The 22615-nt window shown below is 35.6% G+C and overlaps 3 protein-coding genes and 1 long non-coding RNA gene across 6 annotated transcripts; 1 reads left to right on the forward strand and 3 right to left on the reverse strand.

Annotated features, from left to right (window-relative positions):
* Nucleotides 1–3688: 3688 nt before the first annotated feature.
* LOC126631289 (probable leucine-rich repeat receptor-like protein kinase At1g35710) lies at nucleotides 3689–9409 on the reverse strand. Of its 3 annotated transcripts, none has more exons than XM_050301465.1 (3): nucleotides 9067–9409; nucleotides 6277–8979; nucleotides 3689–4272 (listed from the first exon to the last, which is right to left on the reverse strand). In XM_050301465.1, exons 1-3 carry the CDS (start codon nucleotides 9359–9361, stop codon nucleotides 3872–3874), a joined length of 3399 nt encoding a protein of 1132 aa, XP_050157422.1. In that variant the 5' UTR covers nucleotides 9362–9409; the 3' UTR covers nucleotides 3689–3871. The 3 variants fall into 3 exon arrangements, with proteins under 3 accessions (XP_050157422.1, XP_050157423.1, XP_050157421.1); XM_050301466.1 differs by having other exon boundaries at nucleotides 6277–8518; nucleotides 8807–9407; XM_050301464.1 differs by having other exon boundaries at nucleotides 6277–9408.
* On the forward strand, nucleotides 4554–6021 carry LOC126631290 (uncharacterized). Its single transcript, XR_007626362.1, has 2 exons — nucleotides 4554–5067; nucleotides 5596–6021. It is a non-coding gene; the product is annotated as an uncharacterized LOC126631290 (long non-coding RNA).
* Nucleotides 9410–13450: 4041 nt separating the features above from the next.
* LOC126631429 (probable leucine-rich repeat receptor-like protein kinase At1g35710) lies at nucleotides 13451–16310 on the reverse strand. The gene is made up of 2 exons (XM_050301556.1): nucleotides 16139–16310; nucleotides 13451–13848 (listed from the first exon to the last, which is right to left on the reverse strand). The coding sequence occupies exons 1-2, from the start codon at nucleotides 16308–16310 to the stop codon at nucleotides 13451–13453; spliced, it is 570 nt and encodes a 189-aa protein (XP_050157513.1).
* Nucleotides 16311–16390: 80 nt separating this feature from the next.
* LOC126631430 (probable leucine-rich repeat receptor-like protein kinase At1g35710) lies at nucleotides 16391–20757 on the reverse strand. The gene is made up of 4 exons (XM_050301557.1): nucleotides 20352–20757; nucleotides 17944–18165; nucleotides 16822–17162; nucleotides 16391–16432 (listed from the first exon to the last, which is right to left on the reverse strand). The coding sequence occupies exons 1-4, from the start codon at nucleotides 20755–20757 to the stop codon at nucleotides 16391–16393; spliced, it is 1011 nt and encodes a 336-aa protein (XP_050157514.1).
* Nucleotides 20758–22615: the final 1858 nt, after the last annotated feature.

Raw genomic sequence — 22615 nt, forward strand, 5'->3', positions numbered from 1 at the left:
TTTACCTCCATCTCCAACCGAGGGCCATAAGGCTCGTTTTAGCCCTGTGACAAAAAAAAAAGGGTCTCTAATCGAGGACTAAAGGGTCATAGGGCCAAACATAATTTATCATTTAAATTTAAAAACTACAACAACTTAAATTTAAAAAGAGTGAAAATTATGTGAAAAATGGTATAAGAATGGCTTAGGTATTTATATAAAAAAAAAAGAATTTTAAAAAAAAAATTAAAAAAAATTGGCCAAAAAAAAGAGGACAATACTGTCGGATATATCCGACAGAAAATGTATTAATAATGAAAAGTCCAGCTTGGCTCGGGGCTAGCGGATTGGGCCTGCCGGTTAGCCCTTTGGTCATTTTTTTCCCATGGGGCCCACGAGCCCTTTGGCCTAACCCTTAGTTGGAGACTGTTTTCGAGTTATTTTCAGCTATCTGGCCCTCTGGACTCTTTGGTTAGAGATGGCCTAACTTCCCCAAATTGGTCTACTACGGAGAAATGAGAAAGGAGAAATTCAAGAGAAGTCGAACTCGAGATCGATCTGCTAGTCTCAATTTGCAAGATCAGTCGTAGATTCAATTGGCAAGATCATCACCACACCAACTCTCAACCTCTCCAATCAATTTTAGGGTGTAATATTTAACCTGTTCCCTATATATCTCTCTAAATTTCCAAATTTTGACTATTTCCTAGAAATAGGCTAGATTTTGTAGTTGGTTCACTTTGTTTCTTGTTTTCATCATTGAGCGAGAAAGAGATTTGGAAAGGATTCGGGGTCGCCTGTGGTAAAGTTTGGTTTGAGTGATTGGGGAGCCAATCTGGGGAAAATGTTTAGGATGGATTGTGAGGAAATTGAGAGATTTGATGGAATTTGTGCTAAATTGAAGAGAATGGAAGAAGGTGGTGGCAAGAGCAGCTACTGCGTAGGTCAGGTAGCAGCGCAATGAACCCAGTTCCAGGCAAGAAGGCGGTGTCAATACAACCTTTTTACCCTCATTCGTGGAGCGTGTGATTGGCACATGGTAAATTTTGACGAAATACAGATAGAAAAGTTTGAAATCTAACAGCATGGTGGCAATTGACTATTAATAAAAGTTTAAGGAGTAATTGACCAAAACAAAAGTTTAGGGGATAAATTGATAGCGGGGTACAGTTCGAGAGAAAAATTGGCAAATACCTCTTTTTAATTACCCTACTTAGGGGTGGGCAATGGCCGGGTGGGGCCCAAAATTAGAGAGACCGAACCAGACTTGTTTGAAAATGCAACAAGGCGAGATGGGGCTGGTGGTGGGTTTTTCAAAATTGGAACCGTACCTAACCTGACTCGTTTAAAACAGTCCAAAACGGGCCAGTTCCTACGAGTACATGGGTTTTTTATTTTATATTTTTCCTGTTAATAACCATTCTAAGTTTCAAGCATTTCTCAAGCCCCAACCCAGAAGAAATCCAACAGGTGAAATGAAATGCATAAATCCAAAACAAATCCAACACTTTTCAAGCATTTCTCAAGGCCCCAACCACATACCAATTGAAAACAAAATCAACAGAAAATAAAATCATACAAAAATCAAAGAAAACAAAATGTCCACTTGATAATCCACAAAGCCACAACACACAAATAGCAATATTATACCCCTTAATCAAATAATTTAGCAAATTAACCCCTAATTCCTAAATCCCAAATTCGAATTCTAAAAATAATACTAAAATTGGGTGGCGAGAAGAAGAGAAGCAGGATCCTAATTGAAAACTAAAGGTCCACTTCATAATCCACAAAGCCACAACACGTGAATAGCAAAATTGAATCCCTTAATCGAATAATTTAGCAAATTAACCCTTAATTCTTAAATCTTCAAATTCGAATTCAGAAAATAAAACTGAAATTGGGTGGCGAGAAGAAGAAAAGCAGGGGCCTAGAAAGTGGTGAGGACACATGTTCGGTGGAGTACTGAGATTGAAGTAGAATGAGGATGAGGTGGTGGTGGCTACGGAGGTTAGAAACTCGGCGCATGGATCCGTGGACCGAGAGAAGCACTTGACTGTCGACTATCGAGATTCGAGATAGACATTCGAAAGGGAGGGTTGAGGAGATTCAGTCTAGGTTCATGAGATAGATCGTGGAAGTGAGGACCGAGTCCGTGAGAAAACCCGTGTGAACTTGTATATGTGTGTGATACGGTCTGGGCTGGGGGCCCGTGTATTCAGAAATTTGGATCTGCCTCGCCCCACTCTTTACTTGAACCTGCCCTGCCCCGCCCCATTTTCTCTATAAACTATTTGGACCCACCCCGAATTCGCCCCGACCCACGAGTCTGGGCCCGTTTGCCCACCCCTAACCTTACTATATAAGTTTGTTGCATAATCAGTTTCTCGACCTGTTCTAAACAATATCAAGTATCCGAACCTTCAACGATCCGAACCTTAGATTTTGTAAGTCTCAATTCATAGATCATTCTTACAAAAATTCAATTCAATCCAAAATCATTTGCCTATTTAATTCTCAAGATAAAATTTCATTGTTTCTTATATAACAAATTATTCGTTAATTTTTTTAAACCCAATAGATATCTTAAATATTTCCAATTTGGCTAATATTTTGCAAGGATAATATATGAGATACAACTTGAAAAATAGACGGTTTGGATTGTTAAAGTTCGATGTGGTGTGGACCCCACAACTAATCCCCATTTTTATAAAAAAAAATAAGGATCCCTTCCCTTAAAGAATATATATATATATCTTTTATATATAAAACCAGAGGCTTAATTTGGTGTCACTGGCTTCAACAAAAAGAATAGGACGAAACTACCCCTCAACCAAAAAAATTTCAAAGCAGCAAAAAAGAATGCATAAAATAAAGCAAGGTAATTTTATAAATTTATTTTTAAATATTCATAGTCTTCGGATTGTAACTGCAATGATTGTAACTTATGGACCCTAAATATTCATTTTATATTATATATTTTTTGTGGGTTGTATTCAATTTTGGGTGCATTTTTTCTCACCATCATAACTATGGTGTATCTTACCATACACCTAATCATTTTCTTGTCTCATTTCACTTAACTCTTGTTAATTTTCATATTAAATGTTACATTTTCAATTTTGAAAAAAAAATAACCAAAATTAAGTGAAAAGACACGTGTCAGATGATTATGCGTATGGTGAGTATACATCAAAGTTTAGGGTGGTGAGCAAAAATGTTCCCATTCAACAATGTGGGGTGCTAATAAGAAAACTCTAAATCCAATCGAAAAAGAAACTATTGCAGAGGTGTGCGTGTTTTATGTTAATAGTTTGTACATGTTTGGCAAAAAACAAACCCAATGAATATCTTATACATGTTTTATGAGATTGAAATTGCACCTAAATTTGACAGTGCAAAATATAATTCACCCTATATAATATGATATGTTGAAAAAGTTATACTCTAGCAGCTTTACCTTGCGGAAGTCCCCAGTTGTGTGATGTGCAACATCCTCCTCGAGGGATTTCTTGTAGGGGAGTGATAAGCCTGCCTTGCCACAAGCGGTTCATGAGTAGGTCTATTTCTTTGTTGCTTCTGTCTATATGACTCCATGTCAGTCTGTATACATATATAGAAATAGTAATATAAAGTGTGTCCATTGCATTCTCATCTTCGCTAGTCATTGTCCCTATGCATGAAAACCAAATCTTTGTTTTATAACTTCTGTTTCTTCATCACAAGGATAAACACAATTTTAACTGAAAAAAAATTGATCTACATAAAGTGAATAGAGCCCCAGCAAACAAGTGCATAAAATAAATTACAATACAGGAAATATCTATGAAGAATCTTTCTTCTAAAAGGAAGGCTCAAAACTTATTTATCGAAAACAAGCACTCTCTGTTTCTCAGGCCGTCAAAGGATCTAGAGCAAGCAATTCACCGCAGGTTATCATACGCATTGGCTTTGACAAATGTAGCTTCGGAGTTGAGAGGAGTTGAGAAACTTTTTTCATTGTAGGGCGAGAATGCGGACTGGGATTCAAGCATGAAAATGCAATCTTCACAAGAGAGAGTAATTCCCCTGCTTCTTGATGTGTTGGAGGCAAAATGCGTTGGTCTAGAACATCCACAACTGACATTTGATGGGGTGGTAATGTTGATGCTAATGACGACGTGGACGAAGAAGACACTGATAAGAATGATGAGAAAAAATCACCAGGATGCCTTCCCATGATTGTTTCCATAGCAACCATTCCAAAGCTATAAACATCGCATTTTTCGTTCACTTCCATGGTATATGCAAGTTCTGCACAGAATAAGATTATAGAAATTTTGGGACTTTTAGTTTGTATATATAATACCTGAACTAAAGATAAAGAGTGAAAAGTTTGAACAAAACTGGACAACTAATTTACAATCAACTTTAACAAAAAATATAGGACAATGGAGCTGGAAAAATGGACCCAAACAAACGACCCAATTTAGGGCTGGTTTGATATTGATGTGCTTTGAAAAAAAACTGCTGTAAGAATAAGCAGTTGTGCTGTGAGAATAAGCGGCTGTGAAATAAATTAGTAGAGTGTTTGGTAAACTTTTTTGTAAAAGTGCTTTTGGAAAAAAAAAGTAGTCTGATAGTGGGTCTTTTCATTAAAGAAGCACTGTAGCTCCGTGTGCTTTGAAAAAAACCAGTTTACCAAAGCTGCAAATAGCAGCTTCAGCTTTTTCCTTTGATTTCAGCTTATTCTCACAGCAGCTTCCAAAATAAGCCTTTTTTTTTAGTTTACCAAACACCTAAAACCTTCATAGCTTTTTTTCATGGGTGTGTTTTTTAAGCACCTCACTCCCAAACCACCAATTTGCCGACTCACTGCCCTTTTCTCTCACTCTGCCCTCTCACAATCTCAATCTGCCACTTTGCCACTCCGTCCTCTGCTCTCTCACGATCTCTCACTCCGCCATTCGGTCCTCCATCCTCTTACAATCTCTCAAACACACACACACACACACACTCTCTCTCTCTCTCTCTCTCTCTCTCTAATTTCAGAACAATGTGAAGCAGCTCGAGTTCTCTTTGCATTGAATCAATGGTAGTCATCTCGAGGTGATTTTTCTTTGCCTTTTTTGTTGGGTTGGTGGATTATTAACTTAATTTGGGTAGTGAACGTTTCGTTTTGGCTGAATTTTGATTTTCAACTATAATTGAATATTGGGTTTTACGGATTTTCTTCTTAGTGATCATCTTCATGTTCGATTGGTGATTTTTCTTCAAGATTTTAGAATGTTACTTATCATGTATATGTTGCTGGCCCGTTACTCTGAAGCTACAAACTAGCTTGCTAAAAGTTGCTGATGAATGCATCAGAATACAATTTTCATTTTGATAAAAGTGAAGGCATATGTGTTAAGTAAAACTTTTAGATAAAAGTGGCCTCATCATTCAAATCCAATGAATCAGACCTCTGTGAGACTAAATTTGTCAGGTAATATTGATCTATATTGTATGATGTTATATATATATATATATATATTTTTTTTTTTTTTTTTTTTATGAACAATGTATGATGTTATATGATTGGTCTATTCTGTCAATTGATGTTCGATATGTGGCTGATGAGGGCTCAATTTTTAGTGCGAAAACTGAATTACAAAAGTATCTTGATGAAGAAAGACTTGAGAGAAAACAATAGTTGGATATTCTTTCTTGGTGGAAAATGGAACAATATCATCATCCTGTCTTTTCTCGTTTGGCTTGTGATGAATTCCTGTTTCTACTGTCACCTCAGAATCAGTATTTAGTATTGGTGGTAGAGTGATTGATCAATATCGTAGTTATTTATAGCCTGAAACCGTTCATTATGCACCGTTCAAGTGGTATTACGCACCAGGGATTGGTTTTTTGGCTAAAGAGGTAAATCTTACGTGGTATTTGTATTCTTACTGCAGTTTGCATGTTTATTGCATGTTGTTTTAATTAGTTAGTTTTTAGTAGTTCATTAACATCTCCATTGGTATTACTTATTAAATTAGATGCTTATTGCAATTTGCATGTTTATAATTGTTTTTTTTTTCTAATTTTTATTTATTTATTTATTTTTATGTTTTAGCTTTAAGGAAAGAGAGTGTTGACTTAGAAGAACTTACAATGAACCGAACTATCGCTATATTTTATGTGAATGTTCTCAAAAACCAAAGCATGTAACGTGGTAGGTTTAATATGTCCTAACGTTGAAAAGAAGTAATATTTGGCAAAAAAAAAACTAATCATAAACAACACTCAATTAATAAGGTTAAAAGGAAGAGAACATATTACCTGGTGCGACATACCCATATGTGCCTGCAATGGCTGTCCAAGTCGTTGAGTCTGGATTCAAAAACTTAGCAGTGCCAAAGTCTGAAACAAAGGCCTTATATTCAGAATCCAACAAAATGTTCTTGCTTGATATGTCTTGGTGCACAATTGGTGGCACGCAATCATGGTGCATGTATGCCAAGGCATGAGCTACACCGTTAACAATATTCACCCTTTTTCTCCACCCCATTTCTTTAGCTTCTTCATCTTTGCTCAAAATTGCAATCAAGCTACCTCTTTCAACAAACTCATACACCAAAAATGAGTGTCGATGGTGTGAACAGAAACCATAAAGCTTCACAATATTCCGGTGTCTTATCTCTGTTAGTGCCCTTATTTCATTCAAGAATGTCTTCTCAAAATTCTTCTCGCCATCCCACAATTGATGTAGTTTCTTCACAGCAACTATGTTGTTACTAGACAAATTTGCTATATAGACGCTTCCTTGTCCTCCGCTCCCGATGCAATGTGTGGAATCAAAATTTTCTGTTGCCCTTATGATTTCCTCATACATTGACTTTCCATCAAAATTTAAAACTGAAAACGATATTTCTTCATGCAAGTTTTTTTCTGCTTTATTCAGATGTTTCTTTTTTCTTTCCACTATGAATTTAATTGTAAAAATAGCAGAAAGAAGTATAATTGTTGCTATAAGGAAGAATGTGATTCCAAATACCCGGTTGCGGTTATTTCTCGAGCCATGTGTGCAAGGTTGTAAACCTTCAACGCTGCCGCACAGTCCTTTGTTCCCTTTTAAAGCTTCTGGCAGAGCTTGTTGAAATGCTTTGTTGTTGGGAAGGGGACCTTCCAATTCATTGTAAGATACATCCACATACAACAAGCCGTGCATGCCTTCAATACTTGATGGTATGAAACCCGAAAGATTGTTGTGAGAAAGATTGAGTGTTTGCAAACTCTCCATATTGCTGATTGCTGGTGGTATGCTACCTTCAAGTGAGTTGTGACTTAAATCAAGTTCGTTCAACTGAACTAACTTTTCCAATTTAAATGGAATTCCTTGGGAAAAATGATTGTTGCTCAAATTCAGATGGTACATTTTGGGAAAATCACCTAAAGTGCTCACAATTGACCCATTGAATCTGTTCGACGACAAGTCGAGATATTCTAGATCAACAAGTAATCCAAATTCCGAAGGTATAGAGCTTGAAAGTTGATTTCCATTCAACATCAACTTTTGCAAAGAAGTCATTCTCCCGAATCCCTTCGGAATAGCCCCAACTAAGTGATTTGAAGAAAGGTCAAGTTCATGAATTTTATCTGCATTAACAATCTCGGGAGGTATGCTACCAGTAAGGTTGTTTCCCGCAATTATTAAGGTTTTTAATTGTGAGCATTGTCCCCATTTTTGTGAGATTTCACCATATAGCATATTGTGGCTTATATCTATGAAATCAAGATTTGGATAGACACCAATGTCTTCTGATATGTTGCCTGTCAATTGGTTCCCATTAAGATGAACTCTAAATAAGCTCTTGCAAGTTTTCAAGCTTTTGGGGATTGGACCAGTCAAATGGTTATTGCTCACTGAAAGGTTTTGGAGTTGTCCATTATAGCAAATATTTTGGGGTATATAACCTATTAAGTGGTTATTACCCAATTGCAGTGTAGCCAACTTCTTCAAATTCTCTATCTCTTCGGGGATGGAGCCAGAAAGATTATTAGCCCGGAAATAGAGAAAAGTAAGGTTTGTGAGATCACCTAGAGATGTTGGGATTGAACCGCTGAGTTGATTCTCAGACAAATCTAGGTCCACAAGAGATTTCAATTTCCCTATCTCTTTGGGAATTGTGCTAGAAAGATTATTATGGTAGAGATAGAGAGTGGTAAGGTTTGTGAGATCACATAGGGATGTTGGGATTGAACCGCTGAGCTGATTATAAGACAATTCTAGGTCCACAAGAGATTTCAATTTCCCTATCTCTTTAGGAATAGTGTCAGAAAGATTATTACTATCGAGATAGAGAGTGGTAAGGTTTGTGAGCTGACCTAAGTATGATGGGATTGAACCACTGAGCTGATTCTCAGACAATTCTAGGTCCACAAGAGATTTCAATTTCCCTATCTCTTTAGGAATAGTGCCAGAAAGATTATTACTATAAAGATAGAGAGTGGTAAGGTTTGTGAGCTGACCTAGGGATGATGGGATTGAACCGTTGAGCTGATTCTCATACAAAATGAGCACCTCAAGAGATTTTAATTTCCCCATCTCTTTAGGAATAGTGCCAGAAAGATTATTACTATAAAGATAAAGAGTGGTAAGGTTTGTGAGCTGACCTAGGGATGATGAGATTGAACCGTTGAGCTGATTCTCATACAAAATGAGCACCTCAAGAGATTTTAATTTCCCCATCTCTTTAGGAATAGTGCCAGAAAGATTATTACTATAAAGATAAAGAGTGGTAAGGTTTGTGAGCTGACCTAGGGATGATGAGATTGAACCGTTGAGCTGATTCTCATACAAAATGAGCACCTCAAGAGATTTTAATTTCCCCATCTCTTTAGGAATGGTGCCAGAAAGATTATTACTCTGGAGATAGAGAGTGGTAAGGTTTGTGAGATCATCGAGGGATGTTGGGATTGAACCACTGAGCCAATTGTTAGAAAGATCAAGAGAGATGAGTTTGGAAAGGGAACTGATCTGAGCTGGAATGACATCAAAGAGATTATTGTAGCTGAGATTAAGGTATTGAAGATTGGGGAAAGACAAGAATGAAAACTCATGTAGCGTACCTTGTATACCGGAATTGGTAAGGTTTATCACACTGACACTTCCAACAGCATTGCATGAAATACCAGTCCAGAAGCATGGGGCTACTTTTGTATGAGCGGGTAGGTAAGCCCACGAGGTGAGATTTTGCAGGTGGGTATGGTTTTGAAAGGTGGCTTTCCATTTGAGAAGCGCTTCTGCTTCAGTAGTAGAAGTAGCATAAGCAAAAGCAACACAACTTGGCGGTGAAATAAGTTGTACGAATAAGACAAGGCAATAAGCCAGAGGGCATAGTTTATGAAAATCTAAAGATGTCATGGCCACTAGTGTTTAATTGCGTGTGCATATTAGAATCTACTCCTAGGACTTATTTATAATGGCATTCATGAGCTATTGTAATTAATTCAATTCAATCCGCACTGAAAAAAAGGGTGGGAGAGAAGAAAGATACATGACTTGCAAATTGTTTTGTACGTACAAGATAAGTCAAAGTCTTTGTCCCAAATGCGGTAATTGTTTTATGGGGCCCACCCCACTCCTAAGTTCTAACGGTTGTTTCCTATAATATACAATGTACTTAGTCCCAAATGTGTGTAATTGTCAATCTTTCCTCTCAAATATCACCATCCCAGCCCTGCCCTCTTGTTCACGTCTCATTTATTTCTATTTTTTTTCTTCTCATTAAAGTTATTCCGTTTGGTGTCATAAGTTCAGACTTATCAAATAAAAGAAAATTTGGGAAATGCTAGTGGACTTTATGTTTTATCTCTTTGGGGCAACCATCTAAAGATTATTAAGAATAAGTTGTAACACGTATTGTGTAGTGATATTTATTTCTTTATTTATAAATAAAAGGGTCAACAATACCAATTAATGAAACTTTCATATTGACAATCATATCCCATCTTTTTTTGTATTTTGCTAAAAGCACTTTTAGTACTATAGTTTACCATTACATTTACCTGCTTTTTTCATAGTTGTTTATTCTACACTAAAGCAGAAGGAGTTTTGAAAAAAAAAAACAGGTTTTAACTCAAAAATAACTTTTCTCCAATAATTTGAGTTTAATTTCGTGTACATATTATAATCCACTTCTAGGGCTTATTTATAATGGCATTCATGACCTATTGTAGTCAATTCAATTAGACCCACAAAGAAAAAATACAAAGTGATCAAAGGAAAGATGAGCATAAAGTGCAAAACTCATAGTGGTAGACTGGCAGTGGTGCACTTTCAGCAGACCATATTTATCGTCTACTTTAGAAAGAAAGAAGCGATGTGCTTCCCAGTTTCCCATCGAACCATTCAAAACCTCATCATGCTATAATTAACAAATTCGCAGAATTGTGTTTAGTAGTATTGCATTAATTATCGACTTTGACTTGTCATTTTTGAAGACCCAAGTGGAAGACACTGTTGGGATAATCTTAGAGATAAGGTGCATGCTGAGGAATTGGAGTTTCAATATGATTATATCACACGACAGGCTTTGGCCATCAAGAAATTTATCCCTATAAATACAAGAGGATTTGAAATATAGAAAGAATATTCGACGCAACACACAAATCAACGTTTTACGCGAACCTAAATAAAATGAGTGGGAAAGAAGAAAAATATAGGGCTTGCAAATCAACGTTTTACACGAACCTAAATAAAATGAGTGGGAGAGAAGAAAAATATAGGGCTTGCAGAATGTTATTGCGTTAGAGTCTTCCATAAATGCAGTTTGGCATAGATGCAATTTGGCTAAAGTCAAAGTTTTTCATGACTTTGGAGTGCTCCATAAATGTAATTTGGCTAAAGTCAAAGTTTTTCATGACTTTGGAGTGCTCCATAAATGTAATTTGCCAAGTTGTCTTCAATATGTATTGACTTAGGATAAAGGAGCATGCTGCATGCATGCTTGTGATTAAATTACTCCATGTATCTGTACTAATAAACTTATGTATTGATTTAGGAATTTAGAGGTGGGCAAAATACATGCAGGTATGAGTAATTCACTCATTTAAATTTAACGATTACGGTTATAGGTAACCGTTTAAGTAAATATAAGGCTATGAATGTAATCGTTTACTAGTGAAATACAAATAGGTGATCATCGATATTACTCGTGGACACAAGCATGATCCATTTAACTATTTGTATTATTTGTAAAATTTTAAAAATAAAAATTGAAAACCCCAAGAGTTCGACGAGTCGACAAACTCTCCGGGTGTCATTGGTTTTCTTGTGGCAAAAGCTACTTCTAATTATTTTATTTGTTTTTATAGAGAAACACATTTTTGGTTTTATTTGTGTTAATTTTGAAAGTTGGATTGAGGTTACGAGGTATTTCTTCTCTTTTGTACTGTTTTTGGACCCGAAAGAAGAATTTTTATTCTTGTAATAATAACCCTAGTATAAATATATCATTGTATTAAAATAAAATAAAAGAATAGCGTTATTAAGCAAAGTCATCAATGTGCAGATTTTATCGTGAAGGTGCTGAAATAAAGTCACCTAAATTAGGAGAAGTTCTTCTATCTGAAATTGGACTAGAGTTAAAAAGAAAAAGGATATGACCAGTTGGGTAGGTGTGGATCTGGGAATCAAGGGCGCGGGGTAGGTGTGAATTTATGTGTCTTTGAGGATATAATTTCTCCTAAATTAGAGCCGTTGAGGATCACATTTGTGGAGCAAAAAATAATTGAGAAAAATGTGGAGGCGACAAGTGGATTCTAAGATAAAAAGGACAAAATTATCCTTCAGGAATACTAGAACTCCTACGCGCGAGCAATGAACAATCATGACTCAATCAAGGTCAAAAGTGCTCAAAATAGGTAATTATTCAAAACCTATTTCATCCATCCTCATTAAATCTTCTCCACAAGGTAACCCCCAAATCATTCATTTCAAATTATATTCATTAGATAATTAATTGATTTATTACTCAATTAATTTATTAATTAACTAACAAATTATGAATCACACCCAAAAAACCATCAAAGTGGCCGGTCCCCATCCTCCCAAAGGGGCCAGACATACCCCTATAAATACCACCTCATTTTCTCCAAAACTCAACTCCAACTCTCTTACAAAATTATCTAAATTCTCCATACACTTTTCCCTCAAAATTCTAACTTTGACATCGGAGGTTCTTCGGCCAACTAATCATAACTATGTTGTATCTCACCATCATAACTATGTTGTATCTCAAATTTCTCCAAACACTTTTCCCTCAAATTTCACCATCATAACTATGTTGTATCTCACCATACACCTAATCATTTGCATGTCTCTACACCTAATCATTTGCATATCTAATTTCACTTAACTCTAGTTAACTTTCACATTAAATGTTACTTTTTAAATTTTGAAAAAAAAAATTAACCAAGATTAAGTGAAAATACACGTATTAGATAATTAGGTGTTTAGTAAGCATATACCAAAGTTTAACGTGGTGAGCAAAAATATTCCCATTCAACAATGTGGGGTGGTAATAAAATAACTCTAAATCCAATTGAAAAGGAAACTATTGCAGAGGTGTGTATTTTATCTAAATAGTTTGTACATGTTTTGGCCAAAAACAAACCCAATGAATATCTTAAAAATTCTGTCAAATTATATTTTTCAAGTCAAATCGGACCCTTCAAAACCTTCAGAAATCTATATATACTTCTCTTTTCTCTTCTTCTTTGTAGATAAATAATTTCATACAAATTATCCTTTAAAGATACAAATTTAACACTACAATTTTTTTTCACAAAAGCGGGAATTGCATTCATACAAACCTTTCATCAATCCACCAAATTCACGTAAATAAACACTGTCTAGATTTAGTGGCCCACTATTAATCACATGTATATTGTTCCTTAACTTGTATCTTACAATGTACACAACTCAGACATGTGTGAGAATTTTATCACAAAAGATCTCGGTCTAATTAAAAGTGAAATCGCACAACAAATCATATTTAGTTTTTCAATCCTCCAATGCGGGATTCTCACATTCTTCAACAGACACCGATCATAGACACCGATCTGAATTAGCATCTTTGATCATTGAGAGAGACAAAGAGAATTACCAGAACAAAATAACAAAAACAACCATTTTTTAGTTACCAGTTCATTACCATCATGTTTAACACTAACAAACGGATCGGTCAAATGAGATTGGGCGATCATCTTAGCTAGTCATTGTCACTATGCATGAAAACCAAGTCTTTGTTTTATTAACTTCTGTTTGTTCCTCACAAGGGTAAGCACAATTTTAACTGAAAAACATTAAGCATTCTGCATAAAGTGAACAAAGCCCACGCATACAAGTGCATAACATAAATTACAATACATGGAACATCTATGAAGAATCTTTCTTCTAAAAGGAAGACTCGGAAAATTATTTATTGGAAAATAGCACATTCTCTGCTTCTCAGGTAGTCAAAGGATCAAGAACAAGCAATTCATCGCAGGTTATCATACGTAATGTCTTCGACAAATGCAGCTTTTGAGTTGAGAGGGGTTGAGAAACTTTTTTCATTGTAGGGTGAGAATGCGGACTAGGATTCAAGCATGAAAATGCAATCTTCACGAAAGGGAGTTCCCTTGCTTCTTGATGCGTTGGAGGCAAAATGCGTTGGTCCAAAATATCCACAATTGACATTTGATGGGGTGGTAATGTAGATGTCGATGACAATGTGGACGAAGAAGGCATTGATGATAAAGATGAGAAAAAATATCTAGGATGCCTTCCCATGATTGTTTCCATAGCAACCACTCCAAAGCTATAAACATTGCATTTTTCGTTCACTTCCATGGTGTAAGCAAGTTCTGCTCAGAAAAAGATCATAGCAATATTGGGACTTTTAGTTTGTATATATAACATCTGAACTGAAGATAAAGAGTGAAACTTTTGAACAAAACTGGACAACTAATTTAAAATCAACTTTCACAAAATGAAATGGAAAATTTCAACTAATAGGCAAAGACTTAAAAGGGTTAGTTTCGTAATTTTGTAAATCTATTTAAGAGATACTAAGTGGTTTTCGATCTGTCTCTCTTATTCCGCCAACTCACTGCCCTATTCTCACTCTGCCCTCTCACGATCTCACTCTGCCACTCAGTGGCGTAATCAAAATTTATTATGAGGAGGGACCTCACACAAGTATAGAAGAAAACTAAACCAATAGTGATTATAAACTTACTAATGCAAAACATCGTAACATATATCCAAATAATTAAATAGTCATAATCAACATATGCATAGATAATTTTATCTATTTATAGTAATTATAATTATTCTCGATCATATTTTGAAACCATTGTCTGATGTCATCTATACTAGTTGAAGTATTATTAAACTCAATAGAGAACATTACTAAAAATTTTGCAAACCCCAAAACTCAAGGAAGAGGTAAGATAGAATAGAAACAAATATTTTATAGAGAATAATAGAGTTTCACAAACCTTATTGTTCTTTATTCAATAAATTTGGGATTTGGAATGGCTAACTATATGAAATTCAAGAAGAATAGGGGGAATAGCTCTACCAGTGCATGAGTGAAAGACGATTTTTTTTTTAATTAAAAGTGAATAATGGGTTTTAATTTAATGTCATTGGTTTGTGATAATGACCATTTGATATATTATACTTAATTTTGGGATGAGATTGGATGAAAAGATAGATAAATGATTGGATTTTTGTGTTTAAGTGTTGAGAATGGTTGCAAAGCAATAGATGAGTGTAATAATAATCTTGTTTTTTAAAGTTAGGGTAGGCATAGGACTACTCTAGTCCTCATGTGCCTCCGCCAGTGCTGCCACTCCGCCATTCGGCCCTACGTCCTCTCACAATCTCTCCCACCATTCGGCCCTTCGTCCTCTCACAATCTCTCACTCTCTCTCTCTAATTTCAGAACAACATAAAGCAGCTCGAGCTCTCTCTGCATTGAATCAATGGCAGTCATCTAGAGGTGATTTTACTTTGTCTTTTTTGTTAAGTTAGTGGATTATTAGCTTAATTTGGGTAGTGATGGTTTCGTTTTGGCTTAATTTCGATATTTAACTATAATTGAATATTGGATTTTAGAGATTTCTTCTTAGTGATCATCTTCATATTCGATTGGTGATTTTTCTTCAAAATTTGAGAATTTTACTTATCATATATATGTTGCTGGCCCGTAGCTCTGAAGCTACAAATTTGAGAATTGTATGATGTTATATGATTGGTCCATTCTGTCAATTGATGTTCGATATGTGAGTGTTTCTCCTTGCTGATGATAGCCTCTAATTGAAAACAATGCAAGACACGTTTTTTCTTCAGAAACTTTTGTTTGAATTTCTTAGATCAGAGTTATCTTACATCACAATAATCTTTACTAGTCTTATAGTTTGTGTTTTTGTACTTTTCATATGCAGGATTTCGATAAAAGTTACAAAAATGCTCAATTTTAAGCGCGAAATCTGAATTACGTAAATATCTTGATGAAAAAAGACTTGAGAGAAAACAAGAGTTAGATATTCTTTCTTGGTGGAAAATAGAACAATTTCATTATCATGTCCTTTCTCGTTTGGCTTGTGATGTATTAACAATAGTTGGTTTTACTGTCACCCTAGAATTAGTATTTAGTATTCGTGGTAGAGTGATCGATCAATATCGTAGTTGTTTATTGCCTGAAACTGTTCAAGCGTTGTTATGTCCTAGAGATTGGCTTTTTGGCAAAATAGGTAAATCTTACATGGTATTTGTATTCTTACTGCAGTTCCCATGTTTACTGCATGTTTTTTAAATTAGTTAGTTTTTAGTAGTTCATTAACATCTCGATTGGTATTACTTATTAAATTAGATGGTTACTGCAGTTTGCATGTTATAATTTTTTTTTTCTAATTTTTTTTTATGTTTTAGCTTTAAGGAAAGAGAGTGCTAACTTGGAAGAACTTACCACATGAACCCAAGTATCTCTTATATGTGAATCATTGAATGTTCTCTTCAAAATCAAAGCCTGTAAAGTGGTATGTTTAATCTGTCCTAACGTAGAAAAGAAGTAATAGTTGGCAAAAAAAAAAAAAATATCATAAACAACACTCAATTAATAAGGTTAAAAGGAAGAAAACATATTACCTGGTGCGACATACCCATATGTGCCTGCAACGGCATTCCAAGTAGTTGAGTCTAGATTCAAAAGCTTAGCAGTGCTAAAGTATGAAACAAAGGCCTCATATTCAGAATCCAACAAAATGTTCTTGCTTGATATGTCCCAGTGCACAATTGGTGGCACACAATCGTGGTGCATGTATACCAAGGTATGAGCTACACTGTTAACAATAGTCACCCTTTTTCTCCACCCCATTTCTTTAGCTTCCTCATCTTTGCTCAAAATTGCAGCCAAGCTACCTCTTTCAACAAACTTGTACACTAAGAACGAGTGTCAATGGTGTGAACAGAAACCATAAAGCTTCACAATGTTCCATGGTCTTATCTCTGTTAGTGCCCTTATTTCATTCAAGAATGACTTCTCCAAATTCTTCTCGCCATCCCACAATTGATGTAGTTTCTTCATAACCACTATGTTATCACTTGACAAGTTTGCTTTGTAGACGTTTCCTTGTCTTCCGTTCGCGATGCAATATGTGGAATCAAAATTTTATGTCGCCCTTATGATTTCCTCATACATTGACTTTCCATCAAAATTTAAAACTGAAAACGATAGGATGTTTCTTCTTTCTTTCCAGTAGGAATTTAATTGTAAAGAAAACAGAAAGAAGTATAATTGTTGCTATAAGGGAGAATGTGATTCCAAATACCCGTTTGCGATCCTTTCTCGAGCCAGGTGTGCAAGGTTGCAAACCTTCAACGTTGCCGCACAATCCTTTGTTCCCTTGTAAAGCTTCGGGTAGAGCTTGTCGAAATGCTCTGATGTTGGGAAGGGGACCTTCCAATTCATTGTAAGATACATCCACGTATGACAAGCTGTGCATGCCCTCAAGACTTGATGGTATGAAACCCAGAAGATTGTTATTAGAAAGATTGAGTGTCTGCAAACTCTCCATATTGCTGTTTTCTGGTGGTATGCTACCTTCTAGTGAGTTGTGACTTAAATCAAGTTCGTTCAACTGAACTAACTTTTCCAACTTAAATGGAATTCCTTGGGAAAAATGAATGTTGCTCAAATTCAGATGGTACAATTTGAGAAAGTCGCCTAAACTGCTCGCAATTGACATATTGAATTTGTTTGATGACAAGTCGAGATGGTACAATCTGAAGGTACAGAGCCTGAAAGTTGATTTCCAACAACATCAACTTCTGTAAAGAAGTCATTCTCCCGAATCCCTTCGGAATCACCCCAACTAAGTGATTTGAAGAAAGGTCGAGTTCATGAATTTTATCTGAATTGACAATCTCAGGATGTATGCTACCAGTAAGGTTGTTTCTCGCAATTAGTAAGGTTTTTAATTGTGAGCATTGTGCCCATTTTTGTATGATTTCTCCGTAAAGCTTATCGTGGCTCATATCTATGAAATCAAGATTTGGATAGACACCAATCTTTTGATATATTGCCTGTCAATTGGTTCCCTTCAAGACGAACCCTAAATAAGCTCTTGCATGTTTTCAAGCTTTTGTGGATTGGACCAGTCAAATGGTTATCGCTCACTGAAAGGTTTTTGAGTTGCCCACTATAGCAAATATGTTGGGGCAAATAACCTATTTAGTGGTTAACTCCACATACAATTCAATCAACTTCTTTAGATTCTCTATTTAGTGTTCCAAGTTGAATAGGTTACCTATTGAAGTAGGGATTGAACCTTTGAACTTATTATGAGCCAAATCTAGACTCACAAGAGATTTCAAGTTCCCTCTATCTTTTGGAAATGTGCTAAAAAGATTATTACCCTAGAGATAGAGAATGGTAAGGTTTGTGAGATCACCTAGGGATGTTGGGATTGAACTATTGAGTTGATTCTTTGACAAAATGAGCTCCACAAGAGATTTCAATTTCCCTATCTCATTCGGAATTGTGCTAGAAAGATTCTTATTGCAGAGATATAGACTGGTAAGGTTTGTGAGCTCACCTAGGGATGTTGGGATTGAACCACTGAGCTGCTTATTTGACAAATCGAGCTTCATAAGAGAATTCAATTTCCCTATCTCTATAGGAATTGGACCAGAAAGATTATTAGTGTTGAGATAAGGTTTGTGAGATCACCAACGGATGTTGGGATTGAACCACTGAGTTGATTGTTTGAAAATTCAAGGTGGATGAGTTTGGAGAGGGAACTGATTCAAGCTGGAATGACATTGAAGAGATTATTGTAGCTGAGGTTGAGGTGTTGAAGATTGGGGAAGGAGAAGAATGAAAATTCATGTAGCGTACCTTGTATACCGAAATTAATAAGGTTTATCACAGTGACGCTTCCAACAGCATTGCATGAAATACCAGAAGCATGGGGCTGCTTTTGTATTCATGGGTAGGTAAGTCCACGATGTGAGATTTTGCGGTTGGGTATGGTTTTGAAAGGTGACTTTCCATTTGAGAAGTGCTTCTGCCTCAGTAGTAGAAGTAGCAGAAGCTGAAGCAAAAGCAGCGTAACTTGGCAATGAAAGAAGCTGTACGTACAAGATAAGGCAATAAGCCAGATGGCATAGTTTATGAAAATCTAAGGATGTCATGGCCACTAGTATTTAATTTCGTGTACATATTAGAATCTACTTCTAGGGTTTATTTATAATGGCATTCATGAGCTATTTTAATTAATTCGAATTGCACAAAAAAAAAAAGGTGGGAGAGAAGAACAAAGATAAGGGACTTGCATAATGTTTCGTTTTCCACAAGAAAATGACATCTTCATGGCTCAGAGTCCCAGACCATGAAAAAAAATCTTTCCAATTAATGATTTTGTTCACGACTTAGGAGTCTTCTATAAATTTTACTTGCTCCAAGTCAACTTCTTCCTATTATATCCAATGTTCTTTGTCCCAAATGCGTCTAATTGTCAATCTTTCTTCTTCTCAAATATCACTATCTCAACCCTGCCCTCTTGTTTGTTTCACATTTAGGGCAATCATCTAAAGATTATTAAGAATAGGTTGTAACAAGTACGGTCACACTTTAGTGATATTCATCTTTTTATTTGTAAATAAAAGGGATTATGTACGACTTTGATGAGCATTAATAATTTTGAAAACTTAATATGGTTAGGTCATTATGTGTTTAGACCAACTCCACCTCCCCGATTGTGTTGTATAAAAAATTTAGATTTTAATCTAGAAATAACTTTTCTTTGTCAATAATTTTGGCTTAAAATTTCAGGCCGAGACAATTAAAGAATGACTTTAGTGTAACTTTTCTTGGTACCTTTTGAAAATGAAATATATGTAGATTATTTTAATTTATTTATATGAAGATTTAACCTAAAAATATTTAAATTCCAAAAAAATAACTAAATCTATCCCATGAAACATGAAGGTCACAGAACAACAATTACCTTTTTTTTTTTTTATAAAGATAAAGATTTGAAATTTGAAACTTGAAATAGTTCTACATAAGATGGTTCAATCTTACAACAATTAGTAATACAAACGATAATTAAAATACTACATAAAAATTACAACAACTATTGTTGGGAAAATTACAAGGAAATTATGATGTTCTTCTTAGAAGCACGTAGACAATTAGGCTAAGGTGCTGTAATCTCGCTCTCTTTAAGGAGATTCAAGCACATTGTGGTTTGACAAAAGCCCACGAATCGGTACAATAGTATATCTCTTGATTTGTCCCTTGCAGTGTACAACAACCCAACTGAATCGTTGTGTAACTTAAACCTATCTGCACAAAAGGAAGAGTCTAAAGCTCCACCACACGAAACACCCTTCTTTGGCCAATATGTAAAAAATGGAAAAGATAGAGGAATGAAGATAATTATTGTAGAAGAAATTGCTAGTGGGATAATCAATAATAGGATGATGGAGAAATAGCTACTAATTGTAGGTTTATTATCACCCTTAGACGCTTCATTCTCCTCCGCTCCCAATGCAATATATGGAATCAAAATTTTCTGTTGCCTTTATGATTTCCTCATACATTGCCTTCCATCAAAATTTAAAATTGAAAGCAATATGTTTCTTCTTTCTTTCCACTACGAATTTAATTATAAAGAAAGCAAAAAGAAGTAAAATTGCTGCTAGAAGGGAGAATGTGATTCCAAGTACTTGTTTGCGGTCCTTTCTCGAGCCATGTGTGCAAGGTTGCAAACCTTCGACGTTGCCGCACCATCCTTTGTTCCCTTGTAAAGCTTCTAGCAAAGCTTGTCAAAATGCTTTGTTGTTGGGATGGGACCTTCCAATTCATTGTAAGAAATATCCCCATACGACAAGTTGTGCATGCCTTCAAAACTTGATGGTATGGAACCCGAAAGATTGTTGTGAGAAAGATTGAGTGTATGCAAACTCTCCGTATTGCTGATTTCTAGTGGTATGCTACCTTCAAGTGAGTTGTGACTTAAATCTAGATCGTTCAACTGAACTAACTTTTCCAACTTAAATGGAATTCCTTGAGAAAAATGATAGTTGCTCAAATTTAGTTGGTACAATTTGAGAAAGTCGCCAAGAGTGCTCGCAATTGGCCCATTGAATTTGTTCCATGACAAGTCAAGATATTCAAGAGCGATAAGTGATACAAATTCCGAAGGTCTACAACCTGAAAGTGGATTTCCATTCAACATCAACTTCTGCAAAGAATTCATTCTCCTGAATCCCTTCAGAATCGCCCCAACTAAGTGATTTGAAGAAAGGTCTAGTTTATGAATTTTATTTGCATTGACAATCTTAGGAGTTATGCTACCAGTAAGGTTGTTTTCTGCAATTAGTAAGGCTTTTAATTGTGAGCAGCACAACCACTGAAGCCACTGTAGAAAACATGGAGATCCCCATTTTTGTGAGATTTCACCATAAAGCTTATTGTGTCTCATATCTATGAAATCAAGATTTGGATAGACACCAAAGTCTTTTGATATATTGTTTGTCAATTGGTTCCCATCAAGACGAACTCTAACTAAGCTCTTGCATGTTTTCAAGCCTTTAGGGATTGGACCAGTCAAATGGTTATAGCTCACTGAAAGATTTTTGAGTTGTCCACTATAGCAAATGAGTTGGGGCCAATAACCTATTAAGTGGTTAAACTCCAAATACAATTTAGTCAACTTCTTCAAATTCTCTATCTCTTGGGGGATGGGGCCAGAATGATGGTTATTGAACCCTTGAGCTTCACAGAAAAATTTACTCACAAGAGATTTCAAGTTACCTATCTCTTAGGACTTGTACTGTTGTAATTAGAAAGTGAAATGCTTTCAAGTTGGCCACTCACTTTGCTTTTGTCCTCAGCGCAGCCCATGAAATTAATAAATAAGCTATGTAAATAGTATTTTCCAAAACCATAATTTCATATATTTGAAGTCTGACAAATTAATTCTAGAAGCAAAGTTGACAAAGGGAAAAGGTAAATCCAACGAAGCAAAATTGGTCAAAGGAAAGATGAGCATGAAGTGCAAAACTCATAGTGGTAGACTGGTAGTGGTGCACTTTCACTTAAACATGATATTTTGCTGCTCCTTTCAATCACAACTCATAGTGGTAGACTGGTAGTGGTACACTTTCACTTAAACATGTTGATGCAGGAAGACCAAGGGTCTCGAAAAAAACGAGGGATGGATAACCTGGGAATCACTCAACCAGGGGCAACGGAGCTCACTCACGTCGCTAATCGTGGATTTGCTCACACGACCAAGTCAAATGCTTGATTTTAGAAGGAGAAATCACTCACTTCAATTGCACAAAGCAAAATATATTTTAATTCATTCAAGTCCCCCATTCAAGACTTTCTAGTACAATATTTATAAGGATTTACAAATTAATTGCCCTCAGATTTTTATAACACCCTTACAACTTCCAAAATAACTTAACAAATTCCCAAATAATTAAAATACAAAACCTTTGTTATTCCAAGGCATATTAATGGCTTCAAATTGTTTTCTTCAAGGCATGCCACCTGCATCATTCTCCTCTTCTCAGAAAAAACTCATCCTCGGGTTTGCATCTTTTTACTTTTATTTTGGTTCTGCTTTCAATCAAAACTCATAGTGGCAGACTGGTAGTGGTGCACTTTCAGCAGATTATATTTATGGTCTACTTTAGAAAGAAAGAAACTAATATGCATGATGTGCTTCCCAGTTTCTCATCGAACCATTCAAAACCTAATCATACTATAATTAACAAACTCGCAGAATTGGTAGTATTACAATAACTATCGACTTTTACTTGTTATTTTTTAAGACCCAAGTGGAAGACTTTGTTGGGATAATCCTAGAGATTATCTTGGTGCATGCTGACAAATTAGAGTTTCAATTGGATTCTGTCACTCGACAAACTTGGTCATCAAGTAATTTATGCACAAGAGAATTTGCAACGTAGAAAAGTAATTTGTGTACAAGAGAATTTGCAACGTAGAGAAGACCAACTCAACACGCAAATCAACAGTCTAATGAAAAGGGTTGGGAGAGAAGAACAAATTAAAATATAGAACTTGCAGAATATTATTTCTTCCAC

This window comes from Malus sylvestris, chromosome 8 (genome assembly GCF_916048215.2).
Source record: "Malus sylvestris chromosome 8, drMalSylv7.2, whole genome shotgun sequence".
Lineage (NCBI taxonomy): Eukaryota > Viridiplantae > Streptophyta > Magnoliopsida > Rosales > Rosaceae > Malus > Malus sylvestris.

Coding starts and splice junctions, on each gene's coding strand:
- LOC126631430 (XM_050301557.1), bottom strand. CDS start 20,757: ATGAATTCTTTGCAGAAGTTGATGTTGAATGGAAATCCACTTTCAGGT. Junction 18,166..20,351: donor TTCTTACAATGAATTGGAAG/GTCCCATCCCAA, acceptor CAATTCCTATAG/AGATAGGGAAATTGAATTCT. Junction 17,163..17,943: donor TTCAATCCCAACATCCCTAG/GTGATCTCACAA, acceptor ATTTTTCCCAAG/GAATTCCATTTAAGTTGGAA.
- LOC126631429 (XM_050301556.1), bottom strand. CDS start 16,310: ATGCACCACGATTGTGTGCCACCAATTGTGCACTGGGACATATCAAGC. Junction 13,849..16,138: donor ATATGGGTATGTCGCACCAG/GTAATATGTTTT, acceptor TTTTCTGAGCAG/AACTTGCTTACACCATGGAA.
- LOC126631289 (XM_050301464.1), bottom strand. CDS start 9,361: ATGACATCTTTAGATTTTCATAAACTATGCCCTCTGGCTTATTGCCTT. Junction 4,273..6,276: donor ATATGGGTATGTCGCACCAG/GTAATATGTTCT, acceptor TATTCTGTGCAG/AACTTGCATATACCATGGAA.